Genomic DNA, 24982 nt, shown 5'->3' with positions numbered 1-24982 from the left:
GTCATACCACTATATTCTTGCTGGTGGCTGGGTTGGAGACACGGGAAGCAGGAGCCACACTGTCCGCAACCCACCGTCCTAACTGCAATCCGCACTTGCCAGCCCCCATCTTCTTGCTAAGCCCCCATTTTCTGCTAGCGTAGCCACAGCAGTTATATTAGTGGCCAATGGCTGACTGGTTACAGCTGACGGCCAGCTAGCCACAGCTGATGGCCATCCAATCAGCTGATGGCCATTTACTACCTGAGCCAGCACTTTTCCACGTGAGGCCGAGAGCCTGGAAACTGCACTCCTGGCTCTGTCCCCACACAGATTAAAACAAGATACTCCCTTTTTTGGGCAAATTAGCTATTAGGAATAAAACGAGTGATTGCAATCAGCCCATTGAATTCTCTTGGTCACAGCCAAAAAGTCCAATTGCTCTCCACCTAAGTTAGGCAAATTTATTAACAGCCTTAAAAATGTGCTTACTCTCTGGCCCAGCCATTCCATTTCTAAGAATTTATCCTCAAGGAGCGAATCAGACAAGTGTATGAAAACCTGTGTAGAATGTTCATCATACCAGTTGCTTCAAGAGTTCACACAAATCTTTGGCATTTTGCACATACTGCAATTATAATCTGAGGGGAAAAAACATACACCACAAATATTCTGGGGAAAATGCTATCAGATGTAGAAAATAACAATTTTCTTAATATTTCCCAAAATGTATTTTGCCAGTCCCACTCCCAACCCCAATTTAAAGACAGAAGCACAGCTACAAGCCTCACAGAATAGCACGTGTGCAAGTGGTAGTTTCATTGCATATTTGAGTTCTAAAAGCATACTGAACCAATCCTTTCCTACATGCTGAAGTTTGGGTCAGACCAACTTGGGCAACAAATGAACACAACTCTTCTGGAAACATGTAGGTTATTAAATTATTTATTGTATTGCATTGACAAAGAAAACAGATGATGCACCCAGTACAAAGAATAAAAATGTATTCAGGGTTTTATTTTTAACTGACAGCAAATAGAAATCCTTTAGTGAGATCATGGCAATTTGACAGAATTATGATTAAATTCAACAAAGGTATGGGGGTACTTGAAGATCAAATTTTACAGCTGCCTCTTTCCACAGCTTCTAATTCATCTGGCTCCTTAAATGATGGGGGGAAAGCCCTTATTTGGTGGGGGAACATTTCCAAAATGAAGTTATAGGTTCTCTCTTATTAAAATTTCATGTCAGTTGTTAAAATGGGACCTTCTATTTGTGTTTTGGTTATTTCACTTTAACATCATCACCAGAATTCCACAATTGTGATTTTACAGTGAAGAGAAGAATTCAGTTCTTGTTTGCTATTGCTTTAGATGTATGTATCGCTAAAAACCCAAAGTGGATAAGAACTGCTGAAGGATTTTCCCTGCCGTTTGATACAATCTATTCTCTTTATTCTTGGTACGTGCATAGACAGCCTCACTTAAAATTCTTTCTACAGGAACATGTCTGATTTCAGGACTACCCAATCAAGGATCCGATGAATGGCTGGCCATAATAATATGTTTATGAGTTAAATGGATTGCATAATTGCGCCACTTTTCCCTTTGCCATTGTTGGTGGATAAATCTAGATTCCAATCTCCTGTGTAGAAAGTCGGCTACTCAGCAGTCTCGTTGGTAGCTTTGCTAGCAGAGCCTCAAGTCGCACCTCCTTGGCTTTCTGTAAAGCAGTCCTGTAGCCACTTCTGGAGAATGCCGTAATCCCCAAGGCCCCCTTGGTCCACGCTGACCGAGCGGTGGTGACCTCAATCCTGCCCCTCTTTTGCTTTTCAATATGACCCGAGGAATATGTAATGTAGGGCAAGTCTAGGAGAGGCCCATCCTAAAATAAGATGCACAAAGCCTTTCTCATTAAAAAAAAAAAAAAAAAAAAAAAAAGAGCCTCAAGTACATCTCGAAATTGCAGTTAAAAAACTTACATTATACAAGGAAATAGCAGCAGAGAATGTCTAATCTTAAACCAACCAACCAAAAAAAAAAAAAAAAAGCCAAAACAAAATACTCAAAATAAACAATGAAAAAAGTACCATCCCACCCCTCCCCTTGGTTCTTTTATCCTGGGATTTCATTTAAGACCTGAAGGCTCTGAGAAAATGAGAAAGGCAAAGCCACAGAGGGAAACTGCTTCAAAGCTAAATTTTGGACAAGGAAAAAAAAAAGCTGTAAATAAAAGGGGACTGTTTTGAAAAGAATCAAGAACTCTAGGATATTTTCTTCTTAGCTGGGAAATCTCTGAAATCCAGACCACCTTTCTAGAGTCATCCTGAATTCTTTAGTTATGGGGCAATAAACTCAAGTGCAATGAGTAAAGTGCCAGCCAGGGATGAAAAAAACAAAACACAAAACAAACAGCCAATCAAAATAACTGCTGTTAGGGTAACAGAAGACACACAGGAATGGACTGATTACAGAACATCTGTGGTTCTAAAGAAATTACTAGTCAATAGTTGCTTTTGTTTCCACCAAAAATCAGACTGAAGATTCAAGGATCTTAGAGTTATTAAAGGAGGAAAATATGACAGTGCTTTTGAACAGTGATAAAATGGTACCCAAATTTGGTGTTTATACAGTTCATTTAAAAAGATAGTAGCTTAAAAGTCACAGGAAAAAAATAATGTAGAGAACAACAGAAACAATCCAGGAAGATGATGCAGCCTGGATACAGCAAGTTTAATGTCTCTGCTGCCCAGAGAATTAACACCCTTTTCCCTCTTCTCATCCTTATGCTGGCAATAGGATATGCACTAGAAAATTTGACTCTTAGAGTCAGTGAATAAAAGGATGAGCTCATATGTCTTCACAGCTCTTTTTAAAAAGGCTGCTTATAATTGAAAGAATGTCCTAATAGAAAGACAAGGGTACAGGGCGAGAGGTTGTTTCACATTTTAGTGCATTAGTCTTTGGCAAAGCCCAATCAAGGCCGAATTCACCTAGGATGCCCAATGGCTGTGGGAGAACCTCCACAGGGTCAAGTAAGCAAACCCAAATGAACATGTTGGATAAAAAAAAAAAAAACCCACAAAAAAACAAACCAAAAAAAACCTAGAAACCCTTGAAGGAAGAGCTTCACCCTGAAAAGGGAAGAGGGCAATTCTAGGAGAGGAAGGGTGGAGGGGTGGAGGGTCAGCAAATGATCTCTGCTGCAGCGCTGGGCTGGGCGGGGGGCTTAGGAATTGAGCCAAGGGTGCCGGAGACAATCAGCAGCGGTGGCTCTCTTCTCAGGGACCAGCTCCAACATGGGCAGTAAGAAATCCGTGAAGCCAGCTGCCTCTTCCTGAGACCACTCATACTTCTCCACTAGAACCTCAAAAAGGCCCCAGGGTTTCAGCTTCGTGATGTGTTTCAGGTCACCTATGGTAAAAACAGTACAAAAGAAACTGACCAACACTGACAAGTGACACGATTCTTTTGTGGAAATCCAGGTAGTCTATAAAGAATCATATTTTGCCACCAGCATCTAATCCTCCATTCACAAAGTACCTCTCCTCTACTGCATTCCTTGGAAAGAAGTGTCTCCATTCTTCATGAAGGTTTAAAAATTTAAGAAAATTTGTTTGCTCCACCATTCTAGGATTTTAGTTCCAGTCAAACTAGAAGGGCCTATCAGGAATTAGGTGTTCACTAAAATGAATATTAGATGATTAAATAAATGCCTATGTACTCCACACGGTTTCATACAGCAACCAGAGGCAGTTTATAACCACATACCAAGAACAATTTGTTTGTACTCTTTTTTTTTTTTTGGCTTTGTAGTCTAGTAAACGTTGCTTCAAAATGGGCAGTAATTTAAAAATAGCTAAAACCATGTCAAAGATGTATAAAAGCAACAAAACTAAAAAAATAAATCTCATACAGCTTTCAGATACAGCTGCATCACATTTTGTACTATTCTGGAATGTCAATCTATTTTTTGCTTCTTTGACGTAACATTTTTTTTAAAAGACAGTCAATTATCAGTGGCTTATTAAGTAGATGCTGCTTTAAAATGTTTTCCTTTGCAACTTTTATTTGAAGTCTCTTATGTGGGCAGTGAGTGCCCATTTAATTGCCTACTTGGTACACGCATTCCATTCATTTGACTTTGTACACAAGGGAAACGCTTATGAAACACTTCACCATTTTCTTGCCCACAGGAGGAACATTAAGAAACGTTTCTGAGTATGCTTGCTGCCAGTGTTAGCAGAAAAATTATTTTTCTCAGCCCTAGTGTACAGGTTGTGAAGAAAAAGTACCAAGTTAAAAATCTAAGGTGAGAGTCTTATCTTTGTTTCCTTCGCTAATAAGTGATAACAAACTCATGAAACTACCAAGGAGACAGTTAATTCATATGACTGACGTGTTTAAGTGACTGCGTGAGGTGACAATGGGCTACAAGATGAGTGACATGTAGTTCTGCCCTCAAGCTTAAACTACTTGCCCTTTCATAGAGGCAGTTCTTAGGCTAAGTGCTAGCAAAAATGTGCTCATTTTCCAGAGTGCTGTGTAGGAGTAATCAATCAACTATGTGCCATCGTAACTAATTTAACACGAAGTAAACACTGTTATTATCCCAATTTAGAAATCAGCAAACTGAGGTTGTGTCATTGGCCGCACAACCGGTGGAGCATCTGGGATTTGACCCCAGATGGCCTGGCTCCAGTTTCTCTCTTGACCCGTTATTCCACCTCTCTGCTAAGTAACAGCTCAGCATTCAGAGTAGGACTATCCCTCTGCAGGTGCTGGGAACATGTACCCCGTTGTACTTACCTCTTAATGTTTCAACATTTTTGTCCCCTTAATGTCTGGGAACAAATACATTATTTTACCTTTTTTGGTGAAAAATTCCTTGGAATATTTTCCTGCCACAATGAGCTTGCGAGGCACCTTTCCCAGAAGTTCTATGATCAATGCAATGTGATCTGTATGTTTCAAACATTTCAAGAGGGGGGAAAAAAGACACACATAACAGGAGTAACAAATGTCGTTCTCGGCACTGGCAGAAAGAGCAGCATGCACACCTTTGTCAAGCGTTTCAGGTTTAAATTCTGTCCTAAATGGGAAGAAGAGGACTCTATCCAGCTACTGGAGAATCCAGAAAACCATAAAAAACTCAGGTGCCCACTCCAATGGGACTTGAGTGCTAAGTGAAAACAACCCTGGTGTGAATGCTCTGCTTCCTGACGTTGCGTCCCTGGAGCCTAGATGAAAACCCACATTAACAATACTACCTCTGCGATGGAAGAAGTCCTGTGAGTATTTCCCACTGAGGGCAAAGCGTCTTGGAATTCTGCCTATCAGCTCTATAATGTGCGCAATGTGGTCTAAAATAGAAGGGTAAGAAGAACAGGATCAAGGACAAGCTGTAAAAGAGGTTTTTCTATGAATAGCTTTTTCAAGGACTAGCTGTTTAAAAGTAAGTACAAATAAAACCAAGGATACCTCACGGGGAGATTGGGAAGGCCAAGAGTTATTTCAGGTGCTTGGTCACCTGATAGTAGCTGGCATGTCCCATTCTGGAGTTTGGAGGCTTAGCTACACCTTTCTTTCTGTTCTGTCTATATAGCTAAGTTTAGGTGGGTTTCTCAGGTAAGGTAAAAAAATGTACCAGTACGCTTTAAACTGTTATTTATTTATAAGAGTGCTCTGGGCTTCTAAAAATGCTCGTGACGGTTAAAGCATTAACATATGATTATTTGAGTTTTCACAATCACCCTACAAAATGGGCGAAGGATTAATACACCATTTTAAAGATGAGAAAATGGAGAGAATACACGGCCTACTTGAAGCTATAGAGCTAACAGTACGTAGAATGCGAATGAAAACCCACATTTTATAATGTCTAGTCCAGAGCTGTGTGTTTCTTTAAAAAAAAATAAGTCACACTTTGAAAGTAAAACTTAGCACAAACATTTCAGAGTATGGCTACTTGACTGCGTGCAGGCCACTGAACTGCCCAAGTCACGGAGTGGCTTGTAACTGTCATAGCGTGAATATGGGCTGTGAACACTGACAGGGAGGTATGTGGTCCATCAGCAGGAAATGAGCTGGAGACCAGTCAGCGCCCCCGCGTACAGGCAGCTCTACTGCCTTTTTTGCCTTGTAGTGACAGACACTAAGCATACGGAGAGGGCTGAAAAGTGATGGCTCCTCACCAGAGCTTTACAGATGTTTTCCATCCTATAGTTATAGAATCATCAATGTCAAAAGGAATCACTTACAAACTTCCAATTATGTATCTTGTAGGGGAATAATATGCTACAAACAGCCATGTATCTTGGGATTTTGTGAAGGTTTCAGGGCATATCTGTTTCTCATGTAAAGGACTCACTGGTCATTTAAAAGGGCTTTACATTCATGAATTCACTATAACCTCCGGGCAGTTTTGATTGAATTTATGGCTTGGTAACAAGTACTTGGCTGCCAAGAAATTTCTACCGATTTTAGGCAGGACCTACAAATAAATGTCTTTGCATAAAGTAACTGTGAGACAATAGTTTATCTTACTGTAAATTTCCAAGTGCAATACTGGTTCTTTTAATATTTTTCCTATATCAAGGAATAATTTTTCCCTTGAAATTGTTATTTTAAATTTAATTCCAACAACCTATCTCTGGCCTATCCATTAATCATAGGCTTGACATATTCTGACAGGCAAAATGATCAAGTATTATTCTAAGCATTAGGACTGTGAAACAGCAACAGTGACAGAGGACATGCCACTTAGGCGCCAGTCTTACTGGGACTTGTACCAAACTGCATACTCTAGAGCCAGGGGACAAGGGTTTGCTCTTTCCTGCTCTTAGGGGCCAAACTGCAATAATTCGAGGTTTCATGTAAGGACTGTTAGTATTGATTGGTACAGGAAGGAATAAACTAGGATCTAAATGCCTAGGATCGATGGCTCCCCTTGTCTCTTACTTGGGACTTTTCATATACATTTTGATGTTCCGGTTTGATAGCGTAAGATCCTACACAATGTATTCCAGCTACTGTATGTGTTCTGTACCATACACTGTAGGGAGTCCAGCGGACTAAAGAGAAACAAATTAATTACCCTCACAGATATAGAGGGCATTTCTAAAACAATATAAACCTATAGCCCCAAACTTATAACCCAGAAAAAAAGCAAGCAGAGAACAGGGAAAATGAAGTGTTTACAGAGGTAGTAATTACAGTCTATTCTTACATGAAGCTTATGTATAGAAAATATGTCCAAACTACACCCACTAAAACAGGTATTTGGTTATAGGAATTTGCTAGCATAGCATTTTCTAAATAGTACATGTTAGGAATAACAGCAGACCCTACTAAACTGCCTATTAATATCCCAGGGGACCACAGTTTGAGAAATAGAGCTTTCTTGTTTCTGTAGAGCACAGAACGTGACTTCCAAAGAACTGAGAAAAGCATAGAAAAATAAAGGACACATTTTCCACATTGGGAGGGCATACTGCTACTCCTCTTCCAAAGTAATCCCCATTAATCCTGGAAACAAAAGCTGCCTAAACTGTATAATAAAGAAGGCAAAACATTTCTTTAGTAGTTTTTTCATACACATTATCTCATCTAGTTATATGGATGCCACCATGATAGAAGCCACCCCCCGTGGCCCCCCCACGCATTCAGTTGTCTGCTTTTACAGCGTCTCAAAGGAAGCAACTGACTGCTTGGGCTTTTCTCAAGGGCTATCACAAAATGTAAATCAATATTTTATTTTAAAAGGAATTCTAAATGTTAGTATCATTTAAAAAGAAAAAAACATGGCTTTAATTTTCAGAAAGGGGAAAAAAGAATGCTAAATGTTGCAGAATTTATATAGACAAATAGGACACAATCTCTGCATTCAAGCAGTGTGTTTGTATATTAAAATTATTAACTTCCAAATAAAGTTGGAGGCATAAATAAGCAACAAGCTGATGAACAGGGAGATTCAAACTGGGTAAAGAATGAATCACTGATTTATATAGAAAGGAAGAACGCAAATTTTAGCTTAACCAATTGTGGCCTTTTCTCTAATCCGCATATAGAGTTCTTTAATATCTATTATATAATAGCTAATATAAAACTTCTTATATTTCTATTTTTTGGGGGATTTACATATACTTGGCACACTAAAAAGACTAAGGCACTTGGGTACTAACAAACGGTGTCAACCACATGCGGGGAAGTGTAACTCCCATGAGACACCCTGTGAAGGGGACTTACCTTCATCTCGAGTGTACTCTTCCCCTGAATGAGGTTCAAACAAATAGTCACCTGTGGCCAGTTCAAAGGCCTAAGAAAAAGAGGAGAGCACATGAAAGCATTAGAAAAAAAAACAAAAGCCTTTGGGAAGCTTATTGCTATTTGGCTCAATAGAAAGTAATTTTTTTTTTGAAAAACCTGCAGGTGATCATTAAAAAAAAAAAAATCAAAGATTACTCCTATAGAGCTTCCTTTCCATATCTGTATCTTAGTAAAATGGAACAGGAAAATCGCAAAACTCAGTTAATACCAACATGTGGATTATTTTTCAAAGTCTCACAGTGGGAGTTCAGTAAAGATATTGATATTAAAGTTTTAAAAAATATAGAAAATTTTCTAAAACTTAATTTTTCTAATTTTTTTTCACTTAGATATTTACACCTAGTTACATATAGTTCGCTAGGAGAACTACATTTTGGAACATAATGTACTTGCTAGTAGTTACAATTTTACAAATAAGATAACAGCAAAAAACCCAACCCAAACCAAACCAAATAATCACAACATTAGAACTGAAAACTAGCAGGAGCTCTACGAAGACGACAGCACGTGAACACCCTTCCTGTACAGATGAGAAAACCGAGCAAATGGAAAGGCAAAGCCCATCCTCCGACCCAGGCCTCCTGATGCCCACGCCCACGCTTGTCTCACATTGACGACCAAAGAGCCTGCTCACGCCAGTCAGGGTTAGGGGGACAGACACAGGCCAAATCAGTTACAAAACCCAGTGTGCTGGGCATCCAGAAAATGGGATTACTCAGTGCTAAAAAGACATGAACTGTCAGATCAGGAAAAAACACCGAGGAACCTTAAATGAGTATTACAAAATGAAACAAACCAGCCTAAAAGGCTACATGACTGTATGATTCCAAGCATGTGACATTCTGGAAAAGGCCCAACTCCAGGGGTTGAGGGGAGGGAGGGGTGAATAGGGGGAGAACAGAGGATTTTTAGGGCAGTGAAACTGTTTTCTATGACACTATAATGGTAGATACATGTCATACATTTGTCAAAATCCACAGGATTATTAGAATTTAAAAAACATCTATTCTTTATGAATTCTTAATGTTCTTCACAGAACATTCTCTTTATAGCTGCACTTCTAATCTTCGTAGTCTCAATCACTAATGTTTCTCACAAATCATGTAGACAATCTCACAACTTATCCCTACTTCTCAGAAAGTGTCCCAATCTTTCTATCAATTCATTGCATTGTACGCAGGATGATCCATCTCCCCAGGCACTTCTGATATTACAGGATTTATTTTTATTCTCTGAGTATGGCCAAATTTAAAGCAACATTTCTATGTCTATCAGCAAAATGAGAAAAGTTTGGGGAGAAGGAATGGGGCTCAAGTTCTCATGGTATTAATCTCATGGTCAAGAAAATTCCTGCATGTAAGCTGTTCAAAATGGGGTGAGGTTAATCCTCCTTTTACCTTTTTTGCCTTAACTTCTTAAGCCTGACATAGCAAATACTCCGTTAAATAGCAAGCAGGACCTTACAGTACTGTCTTCAATTAATCCACTACCTGCTACTAAGAACCACGTGATAAATCAGACGCCATCTATAAACTCGCTACATTTTGTAGTTGGTGCTGTCTGTCACTTATTTTCTCCAGCCAATCAATTCAAATCGAATTCCTCAAAATCATACTTTAAAGTATGGCAAAGAAGGCAAATTTTATTTCAATGTTCTTTCATCTTGTGTGCCTAATGCCAAACTTTATTCCAGACAGTCCTTCATCTTAAAAGCCACTGATACGCCATAACAGATGATTTATAAAGTCATGCCATAGTAACAACATGATTTTAACTCTATTACCTTTGGAAGACAAAGTTTTTCAGAAATGCAGGATGGACAACTAAAACAGGTAGAGGTTTCTAGTCTGTCCTTTCTCTTAAGTTTTCCCCAAGAGTTGACTGAATACTAATTGAAATGATAATTTAATATATTTCTCGTTTAATTCACTCATTTGATGGTCCACAAATATTTATTAAATACTGTTGTATCATAAAGAATCTGTTTGGTTTTTGTTCCTGTTTCCTGAAAGGGATCCTTTAAACTTTGAATTTCCAAGTAATAAGGATGGGCCCTGCGACTCACTTCAATTTATGCTCATGATGAGCCTGAGTTCTGTGGGTCATTTTAGCAAATTGCTGAATCTGAAAGGTCAGTGGAACACCCCCCCCCCCAATTTGTAGCCAGTTGGTCAGAAGTGCAGGTGGCCTGTGGACCTCAGAGCTTGAGGCTGGTATCTGAATGGAGGGGAGCCTTGTGGGAAACTATGCCCTTAACCTGTGAAGTTTGTGATTAATTCTAGTAGTTAGCATCAGAACTGCATGGAAAAAACCCACTGAAAATGTGCCACGGCCTGAACCAGACACTTAGCAATTATAACAGACATGATCCTTGCCAACATAGCACTTATAACCTAGTGGAAAAGAAACAAGCAAATAAACACATAATTACAAGAGTATACACCTTTTCAGGAAACAACATATTAATAACACAACCTAACATGAGGCTATTTGTGGGAAATTTTTTAATATCAACTAAGTTTGACCACCTGAACTGTTGCTTGCCTGGGACAAAGCAGTAATTTATGAATCTACTGATGACAGACAGAGCTTCACATCTTACGAGGTGCAAAGATGTCTGAGTAATTGCTGAACTGTACAGAATGAAACAGTTTTCAGGGGTTTCCCAAATATGAAAATAGATCAGAGCCAAAATCAAAAGCAACACTTCAGAGTAGTTATTTTTACCCCCCTCCCCACCTGCCTAAATCTGTAGTAAGAAACATTTGGTTCCTTCACCTAACAGGAATTTGGCAGGAACCAAATGGAATGCTAGATGTTTATAAGTAGCTTTTGAATTCAGGCCTCTCCAGACATAAGAGTTAGAGTGCCAGTTGTAAGGCACACAAAACATTTTTTCTGTTTCTTAATTTGCTGGTCTACTGAAATTAGCAAACAGGGCAAGGTACGTTACTACGAAATAACGAGTGAAGGTCAAGGGGAGAAAAACGTTACCATGCATGCTGTGCTCCAAATGTCAGCAGGGGTATTATAGCCAGATCCTATTAGAACTTCCAAGGAGCGATACTGCCTTGTTTGAATATCTTCGGTGAAATGTTTGTGCTGAGCAAATGGAGAAGGAAACAGCACTTTAAAATTCATTTATTCTAAAAAGCAACAAGTCATGATTGCTCAATAATGGAGATTAAAATAAATTCTCTGAAGTTTTCCCCAAACCAAAGTTTTCCCCAAACCAAAGTTTTCCTTTAGCTAATTCCTTAAGTATCATTTTGATGCAATTAGCTCCAAATAGCATTTTGCTTTAGTCCAAATAATTTTTGCAACTAGCTCCAAATAATTCCAAATAATTTTTGGAATTAGCTCCAAATAGCATTTTGCTTTAGTCCAAATAATTTTTGCAAACATATGAATCTAAACTTAATATACAGATTAGAGAATAACAATTTCTTTTTAAAATGTAGGTTTCAAGTTTCAAGAACCTTATAAATAGCACCTATAAAGAATTCTTGAGTGAAGTCTGCATCACGGCAGGGCGTGACACACCCTTTGTCGTTCCCCTTCAATCTACAACTAGTGGAAGATCTGTCATTCCTCTGACCAACATGCTAGGATGCCTGAGAGATCCCTACATCTGTATAGCTGAAGGTGGGTGGATTGGAATACAAGGAATGGTGGAACCGGAGGAACAGCAGGGATTGTGCCTGAGACCTGTTCCCCAGTGGCAGCTAAGCCTGCAGCCCCAGTGAGCATGGAAGCAGCAGAGGAAAAGGGCTCGTGGCTCCCCCAGCAAAGGAAAAGAAGGCCAGTAGCAGCGTAGATATGTGCAAACCTGGCTGCAGTGGTGCCCGAGATTCAGATGACCCTGGACATACTGGGGCACCCGCGATCCTGGTGACCCCAACCACACTGGAAGCAGCAAGGCACAAGTGACCTTGGAGGCACAAGCAGCTACGAAGAGAGCACCTCTAGCAGAAGCTGTGGAGGTTGGAAGTGCTGGCTCTCAAATACAGCTAGTGGCAGCTCAAGTAAGAGAAACCAAAAACTTGTGTTATAGTGCCACCTACTGGAAAACAAGAAAAGGCCTCTAATTACCAACCTCGGTAAACTACCTAAACAAGAGGTGTTTGCTACTTCAAATGCATCAGCAGAGGAACAACCCATCAAGTGCCATGAATAATCATGGTAACACAAAAATAAAAATGACAATTCTCCTGAGAACAAACTCAATTCAAAATCATGAATGCAAAACAACTGTAATGAAGAAAGTCAATGATATACAAGAAAATGCAGAGAGGAGGTTCAATGAGCTCAGGAGTAAAATTAATGAATACAAGGTATGCTTTAGAAAAGATACTGAAACAAAAAAAGAACCAAACAAAAATTCTGGCACTTAAAAATACTCAATAAATAAGATAAAGAATGCATTAGAAAGCATTGGAAATAGACCAGATGAAAGAGAATTAGCGAGCTCAATGACAGAAATCTAAAAATGATTCAGGTGGAAGAGGATAGAGAACTAAGATTAAATAAAAAACAAAAAAAACAACTCTACAAGAACTATCCAACTCCACCAGAAAGGGCAACATAAGGATAATGGGTATACCAGAAGAAGAGAGGAAGAAGGGAACAGAGAGCCTATTTAAAAAAATAATAGATGAGAACTTCTAAATCCAGTGAAGGAACTGGACATACAAGTACAAAACGCTAATAAGACACCTAATTATCTCAATGCAAAAAAACTGTATCTAAGACACTTTATATTAAAATTGTCAAAAGTCAATGATAAGAAAAGAATTCTAAAAGCAGCCAGGGAAAAACAGCCAGTAATCTACACAAAAGAACCCCCATCAGGCTATTGTCAAGTTTCTTAGCAGAAACTCTACAGGTTAGGAGAGAGTGGAATGGCATATTCAAAATACTGAGAGATAAAAAACTGCCAGCCAAGAATAATTTATCCAGCAAAGTTATCTTTCAGATATGAAGGAGAAATAAAGGCTTTCCCAGACAAAGAAAAGTTGAGGGAGTTCAACACCACCAGACCTGCCTGACAAGAAATGTTGAGAGGAGCTCTCCTGTCAGAAACAAAATGGCCAAAATACACAAAACATTGAGTGAGGTGATAAATAGAATCAGAAAACTGCACCTCTATTACAGAATATGGTGTTAAGCACTTAATTATAGCATAAAGGTTAAAGGGAAAGCATTAAAAACAACAATGGCTACTTCAATTTGGTAAGGAACACACAGCATAAAAAGGAATAATGTGGGACAACAAAAACATAAAAGAGAAGAAGAAAGAGGATGGAACTTCTATAGGCAAATGAAGATAAGATGCTATCAAAAGAAAAAGAACTGCTTTATGAGATATTTTATATAAACCACATAGTAACCACAAAACAAATCTAAAACAAAGACACAAAACAAAACAAAAGAGGAAATGAAGATAATCATAGAAAACCACCAAATTAAAATAGCAGACAGAAAGACAAGGGAAAAGAAACAATGGTGATATAGAGCAACTTCAAAACAAAAATAAAATGTCAGCAGTAAGTTCTCATATACCAATAATTATCCTAAATATAAATACACTGAATTCACTAATCAAGAGGCACAAAGTAGGTGGCTGGATCGAAAACAAGACTCAACTATATGCTACCTTCAGGAGACTTATCTCAGCTCCAAAGATAAACAGAGGCTCAAAGCAAAGGGGTAAAAGATGATACTCCAAGCCAATGGTATTCAAAAGAAGTGGATATAGCCATACTTATATCAAACAAAATAGACCTGAAGCCAAAAAAGGTAACAAGAAACAAAAATGGATTATTATATAATGATAAAGGGGACAATCCATCAAGAAGACACAACATTTATTAATATATACGCACTAACTTAGGAGCACTAAAATACATAAAGCAATTATTAACAATCCTAAAAGAAGAAATTGACAGAAACACAATAGTAATACCGTTTCCCCAAAAATAAGACCTAGCCAGGCAATCAGCTCTAATGCGTCTTTTGGAGCAAAAATTAATATAAGACCCGGTATTATATTATTTATATTATATCATATCATATCATAATCATACCCGGTCTTGTATTATCGTTAAATAAGACCGGGTCTTATATTAACTTTTGCTCCAAAAGATGCATTAGAGCTGATGGTCCGGCTAGGTCTTATTTTGGGGGATACACGGTAGGAGACTTTAACACCCCACTTAACCAATAGACAGATCATCCAGATAGAAAGTCAACAAAGAAACATAGGCCATAAATGACACATTAAACCAGGTAGACTTAACAGATTTATACAAAACATTCTACCAAAAGCAATAAAATACACATTCCTCTCAAGCGCACATGGAACATTCTCAAGGATAGACACAAGTCTCAATAAATTTAAGAAGACTTACATCATATCAAGCATCTTTTCTGAACACAACATATGAAACCAGAAATCAACTACAAAAAGAACAGTGGAAAACAGATCACAAATACGTGGAGATTAAACAATATGCTACTGAACAATTGGGGCAGCAAAAAATCAAAGGAGAAATGAAGAAATACATGGAAGGTGGTTGAACACACAATGTGACACATAGTGACCACACAGTAACACAGATGATGTAACTGTACACCTGAAATCTATGTAACTTTTACTAACAGTTGTCACCCCAATAAACTTAAAAAAAAAAGAATTCATGGAGACAAAAATGAAAATACGACATATCCAAATGGAATGCGCAGCAAAAGTGGTATTAAGAGGGAAATTTATGGCAATACAGGCATTCCGTATATATTGTGGGTTCAGTTCCAGACCACCATAATGAAGCGAGTTGTAACCTTCAATTTATGAAAAACACAACATCTGTAAAGTACAATAAAATGAGGTATACCTATACAGGTATACCTCAAGAAACTAGAAAAATGTTGGATAAACAATCTAACCCTACACCTAAAGGAACTAGAAAAAGAAGAATAAACAAAACCCAAAGTCAGTAGAAGGAAAGTAAAAATCAGAGCAGAAATGAAAGAGACTAAAAGGACAATAGAAAAGATCAATGAAATTAAGGGCTGGTTCTCTGAAAAGACAAACAAAATGGATAAAACTTTAGCTAGACTCACTTTAAAAACAGAAAAGATTCAAATAATAAAATCAGAAATGAAAGAAGTTACAATGCATACTACAGACATACAAAGGCTTGTGAAAGGCTATATACATCACACCAAGTGGACAACCTAGAAGAAACGGATACTCTTATAATCATACAACCTTCCAAGACTGAATCATGAATAGAAAATCTGAATAGACCAATTACTAGCAAGGAAATTGAAATCGTAATCAAAAACCTCCCCCAAAACAAAAACCCAGGACAACACAGCATCACTGGTGAATTCCACCAAACATTCAAAGATTTAATACCTATTCTTCTCAAAAAAATTGAAGAGGAGGGAACACTTCCTAACTCATTTAAAAAAGCCAACATTACCTTGATACCAAAAACTGAAAGGACAACACACAAAAAAAGAAATTACAGGCCAATGTCTCCGATGAACATAGATCCTTAACAAAATACTAGCAAACTGAATACAACAATACATTAAAAGGATCATACACCAAGATCAAGTGGTATTCATTCCAGAGATGCAAGGATGGTTTCAACCTCTACAAATCCATCAATATGATAAAACACATTAACACAATGTAGGATAAAAATCTTATGATCATCTCAATAGATATAGAAAAGGCATTGAACAAGACTCAACATCCATTTATGATAAAAAAAAAAAACCTCAATAAAAGTACAGAAGGAAAGTACCTCAACATAATCATGACTATACAGGATAAACCCACAGCTAACATCATACTCAACAGCGAAAAATAGAGCTTTTCCTCTAAGATCATGAAGAAGACAGGAATGCCCACTCTCAACACTATTCAACAGAGTACCAGAAGTCCAAGCCACAGCAATTAGGTGAGAACAAAAATAAAAGGCATCCAAATTGGAAAGGAATTTAAATAAAACTCATTTGCAGATGTCATTATTTTATATACAGAAAACCTTCAAGACTCCACCAAAAAACTATTAGAAATAATTAATATACAAAAATTTGTTGCATTTCTATGTACTAACAATGAACTATCAGAAAGAGAAATGAAGAAAATAATCCCATCTGTAATTATAAGAAAAATAGAATACCTACGAACAAATGTATCCAAGGAGGTTAAAAACCTGTACACTGAAAACTATAAGGCATGGTTGAAAGAAACTGAAGGCAAAAAAAGGGAAAAGATATTTCTTGCTCATGAATTGGAAGAATTAACACTGTTAAAATGTCCATGCTACCCAAAGCAATCTACAGATTCAATGCAATCCTTATCAAATTCCCAGTGGCATTTTTTCACAGAAATAAAACAAAAAGTCCTCAAATTTGTATGGGAGCCATAAAAGACCCTAAATAATCAAAGAAATTCTGAGAAAAAAGAACAAAGCTGGAGATATCACACTCCCTATTTCAAACTATACTACAAAGCTATAGTAATCAAAATATTATGGCATTGGCAGAAAAACACAGACAGACCAATGGAACAGAATTGAGAGCCCAGAAATAAACCCAAACATATGAGTATATGGACAACTAACTTACAACAAAAAAATGAAGAATACACCATGGAGAAAGAAAAGTCTCTTCAATAAATGGTGTTGGGAAAGCCACATGCAAAATAATAAAACGACGACTCTTACACCGTACACAAAAATTAATGCAAAATGGATTAAAGATGTGAATGTAAGACCTGAAACCATGAAGTACAAAGAAAAAAACTCAGGCACTAAGCTCCTGGACTTTTCAGTCTTAGGGATGTTTTTCTGGATTTGACTCCAATGGCAAGGGAGACAAAAACAAACAAAAGGGACCACTTTAAACTAAACAGCTTCTTTCTGTTCAGCAAAGGAAACTATCAACAAAACAAAAAGGCAACCAACCAGAAGAAATTTGCAAATGATACTCCTGATAAGGGGTTAATACCCAAAATATATGAAGAACTCATACAACTCAGTAACAAAAAAAGAAATAACCCAATTAAAAAATTGGCAGAGGATCTGAATAGACATTTTCCCAAGGAAGATGGATAACAGACACACGAAAATGCAAATTAAAACTACAGCGAGAGATCACTTTATACTATTAGAATGGCTATCAAAAAGAAATAACCAGTGTCGGACAGAAGGTTCAAGGGAATCCTTGTACGTTGTTGGTGGGAATGTAAATTAATGCAGCCACTGTGGGAAACAGTATGGAGATTTCTCAAAAAATTACTAGAATGACCATATAATCCAGCCATTCCATTTCTGGTATTTATTTGAAGAATATAAAAACACTAATTCAAAAGATATATGCACCCCTATGTTCATAGCATTATTTACAAGGCCAACATATCGAAACAACCTAAGTGTCCATTGACTGATAACTGGATAAAGATGTGTGTACACACACAGACAGGAATACTACTCAGCTGTAGAAAAAGATGAAATACTGTGCTCTCTTCGGCAGCACATATACTAAAATTGGAACAATCTAGAGAAGATTAGCATGGCTCCTGTGCAAGAGGATGATGACACGCAAATTTGTGAAGCATTCCATATTTTTATTATGAAATATTTTTAAGGCAGAGTATTGTGCATGCATCTAAATAATGTTTCAAACATTAAATGATATAGGAAAATGCTCATGATAAAATGCTAAATTAAAAAAAAATGCTAAATTTTAAAAAGCTGGAAGTAAAAGTGTATGATCCATTTAAAAAAAAAGAAAAAAAGAAAAAAGATGAAATATTGCCATTCATGACAACATAGATGGACCTTGAGGGTATTACGCTAAGTGTACTACAAAACAAACAAAAAGAAAGAAGCAAGCAAAGCAAAACAAAAAACTCATAGATATGAACAACAGATTGGTGGATACCACAGAAGGGGATGGGGGTGGGGGAGAAAGGGGCGACGGGTGTAATGGGTAAAGGGGTCAAATGTGTGGTGATGGATGGAAACTAGACTTTTGGTGGTAAGCATGCCATACATAGGGTATACAGACACCAAATTATAATGTATACCTGAAACTTACGTAATGTTATAAACCAATGTTACCTTAATAAAAGAAAAGAATTCTTGCCCTCCTTCTCCACTGTCCCCTTGCGCCCCTCCAAAAAAGAACAAACATGACTCTCGGGGAAACAGAGACTATGGAAAGCACCACAAGGATGCAAACAGCAAAGCAAGGAGTTTCTTTAACACATAAATTGTATGAAGGGAAAAAAAAAGGAAAAATCTCTATAGTAAAAGCAGTTTAAGAGACACAGTACCCATAGTTTAGGGGTTACCAGAGGGTAAGGGGAGGGGGTTTGCAGAAGAGGGTAAATGGGGTCAAACATATGGTGAAGGAAGGAGAACTGACTCTGGGTGGTAACACACAATGTGAGATATAGATGATGAATTACAGAATTGTACACCTGAAATCTATGTAACTTTACTAACCATTGTCATCCCAATAAACTTTGATTAAAAAAAAAATAAAAAAGAGACACAGTACCCAATTTTGTATTCATGGGTTTTATTTGGACACTGTTTCAAACAAACAAAATTAAAAGAATGTTTGAAGTTAACTGGCAAACCTGACTGAATATTTGCTATTAGCGAATTATTAACCTTAGGTATGACAGTAGTTAGGTGTGACAGTAGTGTCACAGTTACCTAAAATCATCCTTTAAAAGCCATATTTACAAGTGAAAATAAAATGCCTGGGATATACTTCAAATAATTTGGAGGGGGTGGAAGGGTGGGGATATAGGTGAAAATAAATTGGCAATGAGTTGATAATGGCTGAGTGACATGAGTACGACGACACAGGAGTTTGTTATTCTATTCTCTCTACTTTTGTATAGGTATGAAGTTTTCCATAATAAAAAATACAGAAAAAAGAAGCTTAGAACGAGTCATATACAGGAAATAAAATTCGGATAATAGTAAAACATGTACAAGAAAGGATGATTCTCTAATCCTACTGAAATTCAAAACCAAGGAATGGCATTTGTGAAGAGAGAAAATTAAGTAGAGAAAGCTTTAGGTAGAAAACCAACACTGATCAGAGCTCCACAGGGTCAGGTCCAAACTGGATTAAGTTTGACCAAAAAAAGCAAGAAGTACTCTAAGTAGAGGGAACACCACAAGAGAAGGCACAGATTTCACCTGGCCGACAAGAGACCACCGCCACATGTTAGTGAGTGGGAGAGTACGCCCTAAGACTGACGTGACATCTGAAAACATCATTCCTGTAGCCTTCTGGTTGGTGGCCCAATTTAGGCTTAGTAATGAAAATCTGAACAATGGTTGTAGAAATAGGAGAGGGAAGAGTTAAATCCAAGGACAATTACAGAAAGAAAAAGCAGAATGTAAAAATTCAATGGCTACATGTGGGAGACAGTAGGAAGAGCCAAAAGCAACTTTGTGGCAAAGGTCTTTCTTTAGGGTTGGATGTCTGTTGAGAAACAGAGATGAAGAGATTTAGAGGAAAAGGGTGTTATAGGAAAAAAATGGGTTCAGATACTGAGTGTGAAGTGGGAATGTACTGTAGGTGATAAGATACATTGACAAAAATGGACATGTTGTTCCAGGGAGTTGTCTTTATTCATTGTACCTCATTACCACCTTATAATGAGGTCAAGATTTAGCAAAAGTACAGAAGGTGGATTGGATACACACACAGGAGTCCACTCACTCCTGAAACTCCATTTTAGTAGAGAATCCAGTGTTAATTTTTAAAGCATAAGCTGACCAAGAGAGTGGCAAAGATGTCAGAGCAGTAAAATTTAGGAATTGGAAAGGAAAGCAGAGAGATCATTGGTAACTTGTCTTGGTGGATCCAAGGAAGCTGAATAAGAAGCCACTGGTGAAGCTGAGAAGGAATGCGATGCATATACCATGGCACTCCTCCCCGCAAGGCTCAGGATTAGTGGTATCAGGTGTCTCTGGAAACGGGTGAGGTGGGGCTGAACACAGGCAGACGGCTTTGAAACATTTTTGAAAGAAACAGATCCCCAGAACGTAGTGCGTGATGCAGTCTCACAGCCCCTGCTGCTGTCCTGCAGGCCCCTTGGAGGTTTTCTCTGGAGTAAAACAGGGTCTCCGGAGGATGCTCTGCACAAATGAGCAGAGAGCACCATTCTGAAAACAGGGAAATTAAGTGACTCTGTGTAACTGTATGGTGTAATTTCTTGCTTAACTCAATGCCCAGAACACTAGTAGCCAGGCATTGACTTCTCTGGGTAGGAGATATGAGGAGGACTGTGAGTATTCCAATCCAAGAGGTAAGATCCATAGGTCCTGATATCTGAGGAGGAACTCACACAGCCCAGACAGATCATTCGCTAGTGAACAGCAGCCAACAAGAGCCACCCAGGCAGAGCTTCCAAATGGTTTTCTAGTATTCCTTTCACATGGTCACAGTCCTTTGTTTGGTGATCCTAGACAGAAAGAAGGCTACTGATACTATATAGGAAGAAGAAAATGTCAAAAATGGAAAAATAATATCCTCTGAGATAAGCAGAGAACCAAAAAACTATTGGAAAGTAAAAATAGAAGAAATAAGATAAAATAAGGCTTTGAGAACAAGTTGAGAAGTCTCCCAGAAAACAAAACGATAGAAAAAAGGAGAGAAAGGTAAGAAAACGAGACCTACAGAGGAAGTCTAACATTTAAACAATGAGATTTCAGAACTAGAGAACAGAGACCAAAGAGAAGAGAATTAAAAAAAAAAAAGTCAGGAAAGAGCCAAAACCAAAGAACCAGAGGTTCAATACTGAGTCCTTAGCACATATCACGGATGAAAACAGACCTAATGAGGCACTCTGCCGGGAAATGATGATCCTACTGACTTCCACAGGGGAAAAGGCTTCATGCAAAGGATCAAAAATCAGAAATGGCAATGGTCTCATTCAGCAGCAACAAGACAGGAAACTAGAAGACAGTGGAGCAATGACCAACGTTCTGAGGGAAAATGATGTTCCACCTAGAACTTTACACATAGCCACTGACTGTAAAAGAATGAAAATGTTATCAGACATGCAAGGTTCCCGTCTGCCTGCCCAATCTCACACACCTTTCTACTGCTAAGTTGTATGTACTTCAAAACAAACAAAACCTGCACAAAAACAACCAAGAAAGAAGATCAGAGAGACAGAGAACAGGATATAAAGAGGGAATAAACAATAATCTCCAAGATGATACTGAAAGGACATCCTAAATGGTAGAAATACAGCAGGCTTACAGGGCAATCCAACTGATAAACATAGAAGACTCTTCAGGAAAAACAAGTTAAAAGAATACCCAAGGTACTTGTATATATTAAAGTATTTACACCACTGGCTAAAAGTGTGGGGTTGAATTAAGTGGTAAGTGTACAAAGACACCAAGCAAATAAAAGTGTTAGGCAGAAGGGATCATAATATGTGCTCAGTTCAGCCGAGGATAGATAGCATTATAGACCTAATAATGTAAACATGGAATGATTACCTAACCAAAATTCATATTGGTTAAGCCCTACTTTTCAGGAGGAAGAAACAATATCTAAAATTAAAAAAAGGAATTGAGAACAATACACCCAAGCTGTTAGTAGTGACATGAAGGTAAACACTGTCATGTGGAGAGTGAAAAATTGGCAAAGGGAGGGGATAGATTTTTGAATCAAAATCTATGTAACAGTCTCTAAACTATGTACTTGTACGTCCATAACTGATGAGCAAAAGTATATTTTTAAGAATCAAGCTATTTGAAAATCACATATGTGGACGAAAAAGGGGCTCTATAATAAACCTGACAAGTCCAGTGACTGAAAGTAACCTCCCAAGGTGACCTGATCATAAATTCCTAACTAGGCAGGTCATGGTGGGTAGTCACGTCCCAGGCATATAGTTTCTGCAGTAAAAGGTTTCTTTCCAGCCCCATCCATTGTTCTCGTGCATCTAGGTTAACTCACCTTTGAAATGCCTTTTTCAGACCCCTGTGAAGCACAACCACCCTCAACAGAGCACATAATCTTTGCTAAGTATCCTGTAATCCAATTCCCACCTTGCTATCTCCCACCTTCAAGTAAACTTCCTTATGGTCTCTCCTTAATTCCCTATGTAGAAAAGAAAGTGCCAAACTGTCATTTTGTGAAGTATGGAGATCTTGCTCCCGGCAGTGTTGTCAGTTTGACTCAAACTCTTATAAAAAAATCTCTACAGCTTTGGGCGTTTCTTGTGCCAATACATAAAGCTGCGTTACTGACTAACAGAGGCTGCTATGCTGCAGACACCAACAAGGAGTGAGATTTGACCAGGACCCAGCAGAGCAAGACATGTCCAGCTCATCACTGTGTCCTACTGCCTAGGTCAGACTATGTGTCGATTATTTTGCTGAATGAATGAATAGAATGTAAAGTCATTTTGGTACAGACACACATGTAACAGTTGAAAAAAAGAGAGATTAATTCTGTTGTAGCAAAACTGACAGGAAAGATTGTACCAGAATAAAGAAAAGAGTGCCCAATGGGTAAAGAAAGCATGTTCCAAACACAAAGGCATGGAAGCTTGAAATACGGTGTGGACAGAAAACTGACAAACGTGATGTTGTATCACGTGGTATTTGTTACAGAACCAATGTTTCTCTACAAATTCATTCACTTAAATATTTACTGAGCACCTCCAATGTACCTGGCACTGTTCTAAATATCATAGAAATAGCAGTGAACAACAAAAACATCTGTTGTGCCAGAACATACGTTATAGGCAGTGATATTAAGCAAACAAATATACAGTATCAGATTGTAATAAGTACTGTGGAGAACACAAATTTGAGGGGGGAGAGGAAAAGAGAGAAGCATCCATGAACATAATGGAGGTGTACATGCGTCTGGAGAGTGGCGGTCTGCAGATTATGTTAGGTGTTCAGGGGAAGATCTCCCTGATAAGACGACTCTGAACAGGATTTGAAATAAGGAAGGGAGTGAACTGTATAGTGTCTTGGGAGGAGAATTCCAGGCAGAAGTAAGTTTTTGGTTTGGCGGTGTGTGGGGACATGGTAAGGACTTTGGCATTCATTCTGCAAGGTTTTGAGAATACTTGACCGGACTGACGCTTAAAAGGACCACTCTGATCGCTGTGCTGACAACAGTCTTTAGGGGGCAAGGGCAGCAGGGGGAGAGTGAGCGAGACTATTGTAGTCATCCAGATGAGAACATATGGTAGCCTGGACCACACAGGGGCATGAGGAAGGAATTCTACCATAACTGCTTGAAAAGCTTTGCCACCTTCCTATCAACCAGTGCTAAGCTCTGACTTCATTTTTTCTAAAAGGTTATCACACTATTCTAGAATTAATACTGGAAGTGAGAGCTTTCTTGGGTATGAACTATTAGGTACAGAATGTCATATGGAATAGGGAATGTGAAGTCTAAGTATAAACATAAGACCCGTTACAGATGATTTTCAACAGCTCACAGTTTTTGCCTCAACATTTAACATTTCTGTTTACAAAGCATATGGCTCTTTGAGTAGTGTCATTTATGTGCAAGTCATTCTACTGTAGATTTAAGATTATGTCCATTAAAAAGAATGGAAAAAACCCCTCCATTCTTAACTAAGTAAACAACAATATTAATATGACATTATACAACTAAAACCCCTTAAAAAAACAGCACCCGACTTCTGACTTAGCAATTTCGTATCTAAGACACATTCTAAGGACAACTACACAAAGATTCGTGAGCTAAGATGCTCAAGAGTAAGAGCTGCCAAAAATGTGTGAAGATTATATTAGGGAATGCTAAATAACTAACTGAATTTCATAAAAACTTTTTGGATGACAAAGAAAAGCGTCCAATATATTAAGTGAGTTAAAAAGTTACTTACAATCAATAAGTTAGATGCCAATTTTGAAAATAAGGGGGAAAATATAAGCACAGGCATTGAGAGTACGAAAGTGAATGAATAGATAAAACAAGACTGGCCAGGAGCTGACATTATTGAATCTGGGAGACAGGTATGGGAGTGGGAAGGATTGTTTCATTATACCATTCACTCTGCTTTTGTAAATATATTTGAACTTTTCCATGATAAAAGGTTAAAAGAAAAGGTGAAAAAATATTCACTAAAATGTTAACTGGCAATCTGAAGAAAGATGCTTTCTTTTAGCACAATGAAGCCCCAATTCTCATTTACTCCTAGTCACTTCAAAACAAAGCACTGAGACAAATTTAACTTACCACCCAGCAGGCATTTCCAAGATCAGCAATCTTCACTTGGAGCTTTTCTGCATTTTTTGGCTCAAGGGGATTAACAAGAAAATTTCCAGCAGTGGATTTTCCTATAGACAACAGGTATCATCAGTAAGACTGTTCAATGAATACAGCAATACCCAAAGGCTAATAAAACTTTCTGAGGTAACACATCAGGCCCCCAATTGGCCACCGACAGTAACTTTTCGAAGATAAAAGCAGTACAGCAACCCCTGAAGTCTCCAGAATTAAAACCTTTGCCTTCATAACAACAGGTGAAATGCTGTGTACTCATTACACAACCAATAAAATTCAAAGTGAGCTATTATAGATTCACACATTGAAGGTAACTTGCACACCTGCTGTAAAGC

The 24982-nt window shown here is 38.0% G+C and overlaps 1 protein-coding gene across 1 annotated transcript in view; it reads right to left on the bottom strand.

Annotated features, from left to right (window-relative positions):
- Positions 1-908: 908 nt before the first annotated feature.
- SRPK1 (SRSF protein kinase 1) overlaps positions 909-24982 on the bottom strand; it is a 64967-nt gene continuing 40893 nt past the window's right edge. The window contains exons 12-16 of the mRNA XM_081030680.1: positions 24600-24700; positions 11301-11408; positions 8226-8295; positions 4847-4939; positions 909-3392 (exon numbers count right to left, since the gene is read on the bottom strand). Coding sequence (XP_080886806.1) covers positions 3208-3392; positions 4847-4939; positions 8226-8295; positions 11301-11408; positions 24600-24700 — 557 coding nt within the window. The 3' untranslated portion in view covers positions 909-3207. The remainder of the gene's footprint in view (positions 3393-4846; positions 4940-8225; positions 8296-11300; positions 11409-24599; positions 24701-24982) is intronic.

The sequence above is a fragment of the Rhinolophus hipposideros genome (genome assembly GCF_964194185.1).
Source record: "Rhinolophus hipposideros genome assembly, chromosome: 3".
Classification (NCBI taxonomy): Eukaryota; Metazoa; Chordata; class Mammalia; order Chiroptera; family Rhinolophidae; genus Rhinolophus; species Rhinolophus hipposideros.
Note: the sequence above shows the minus strand (reverse complement) of the source record. Positions and strands in the feature narration are given on the sequence as shown.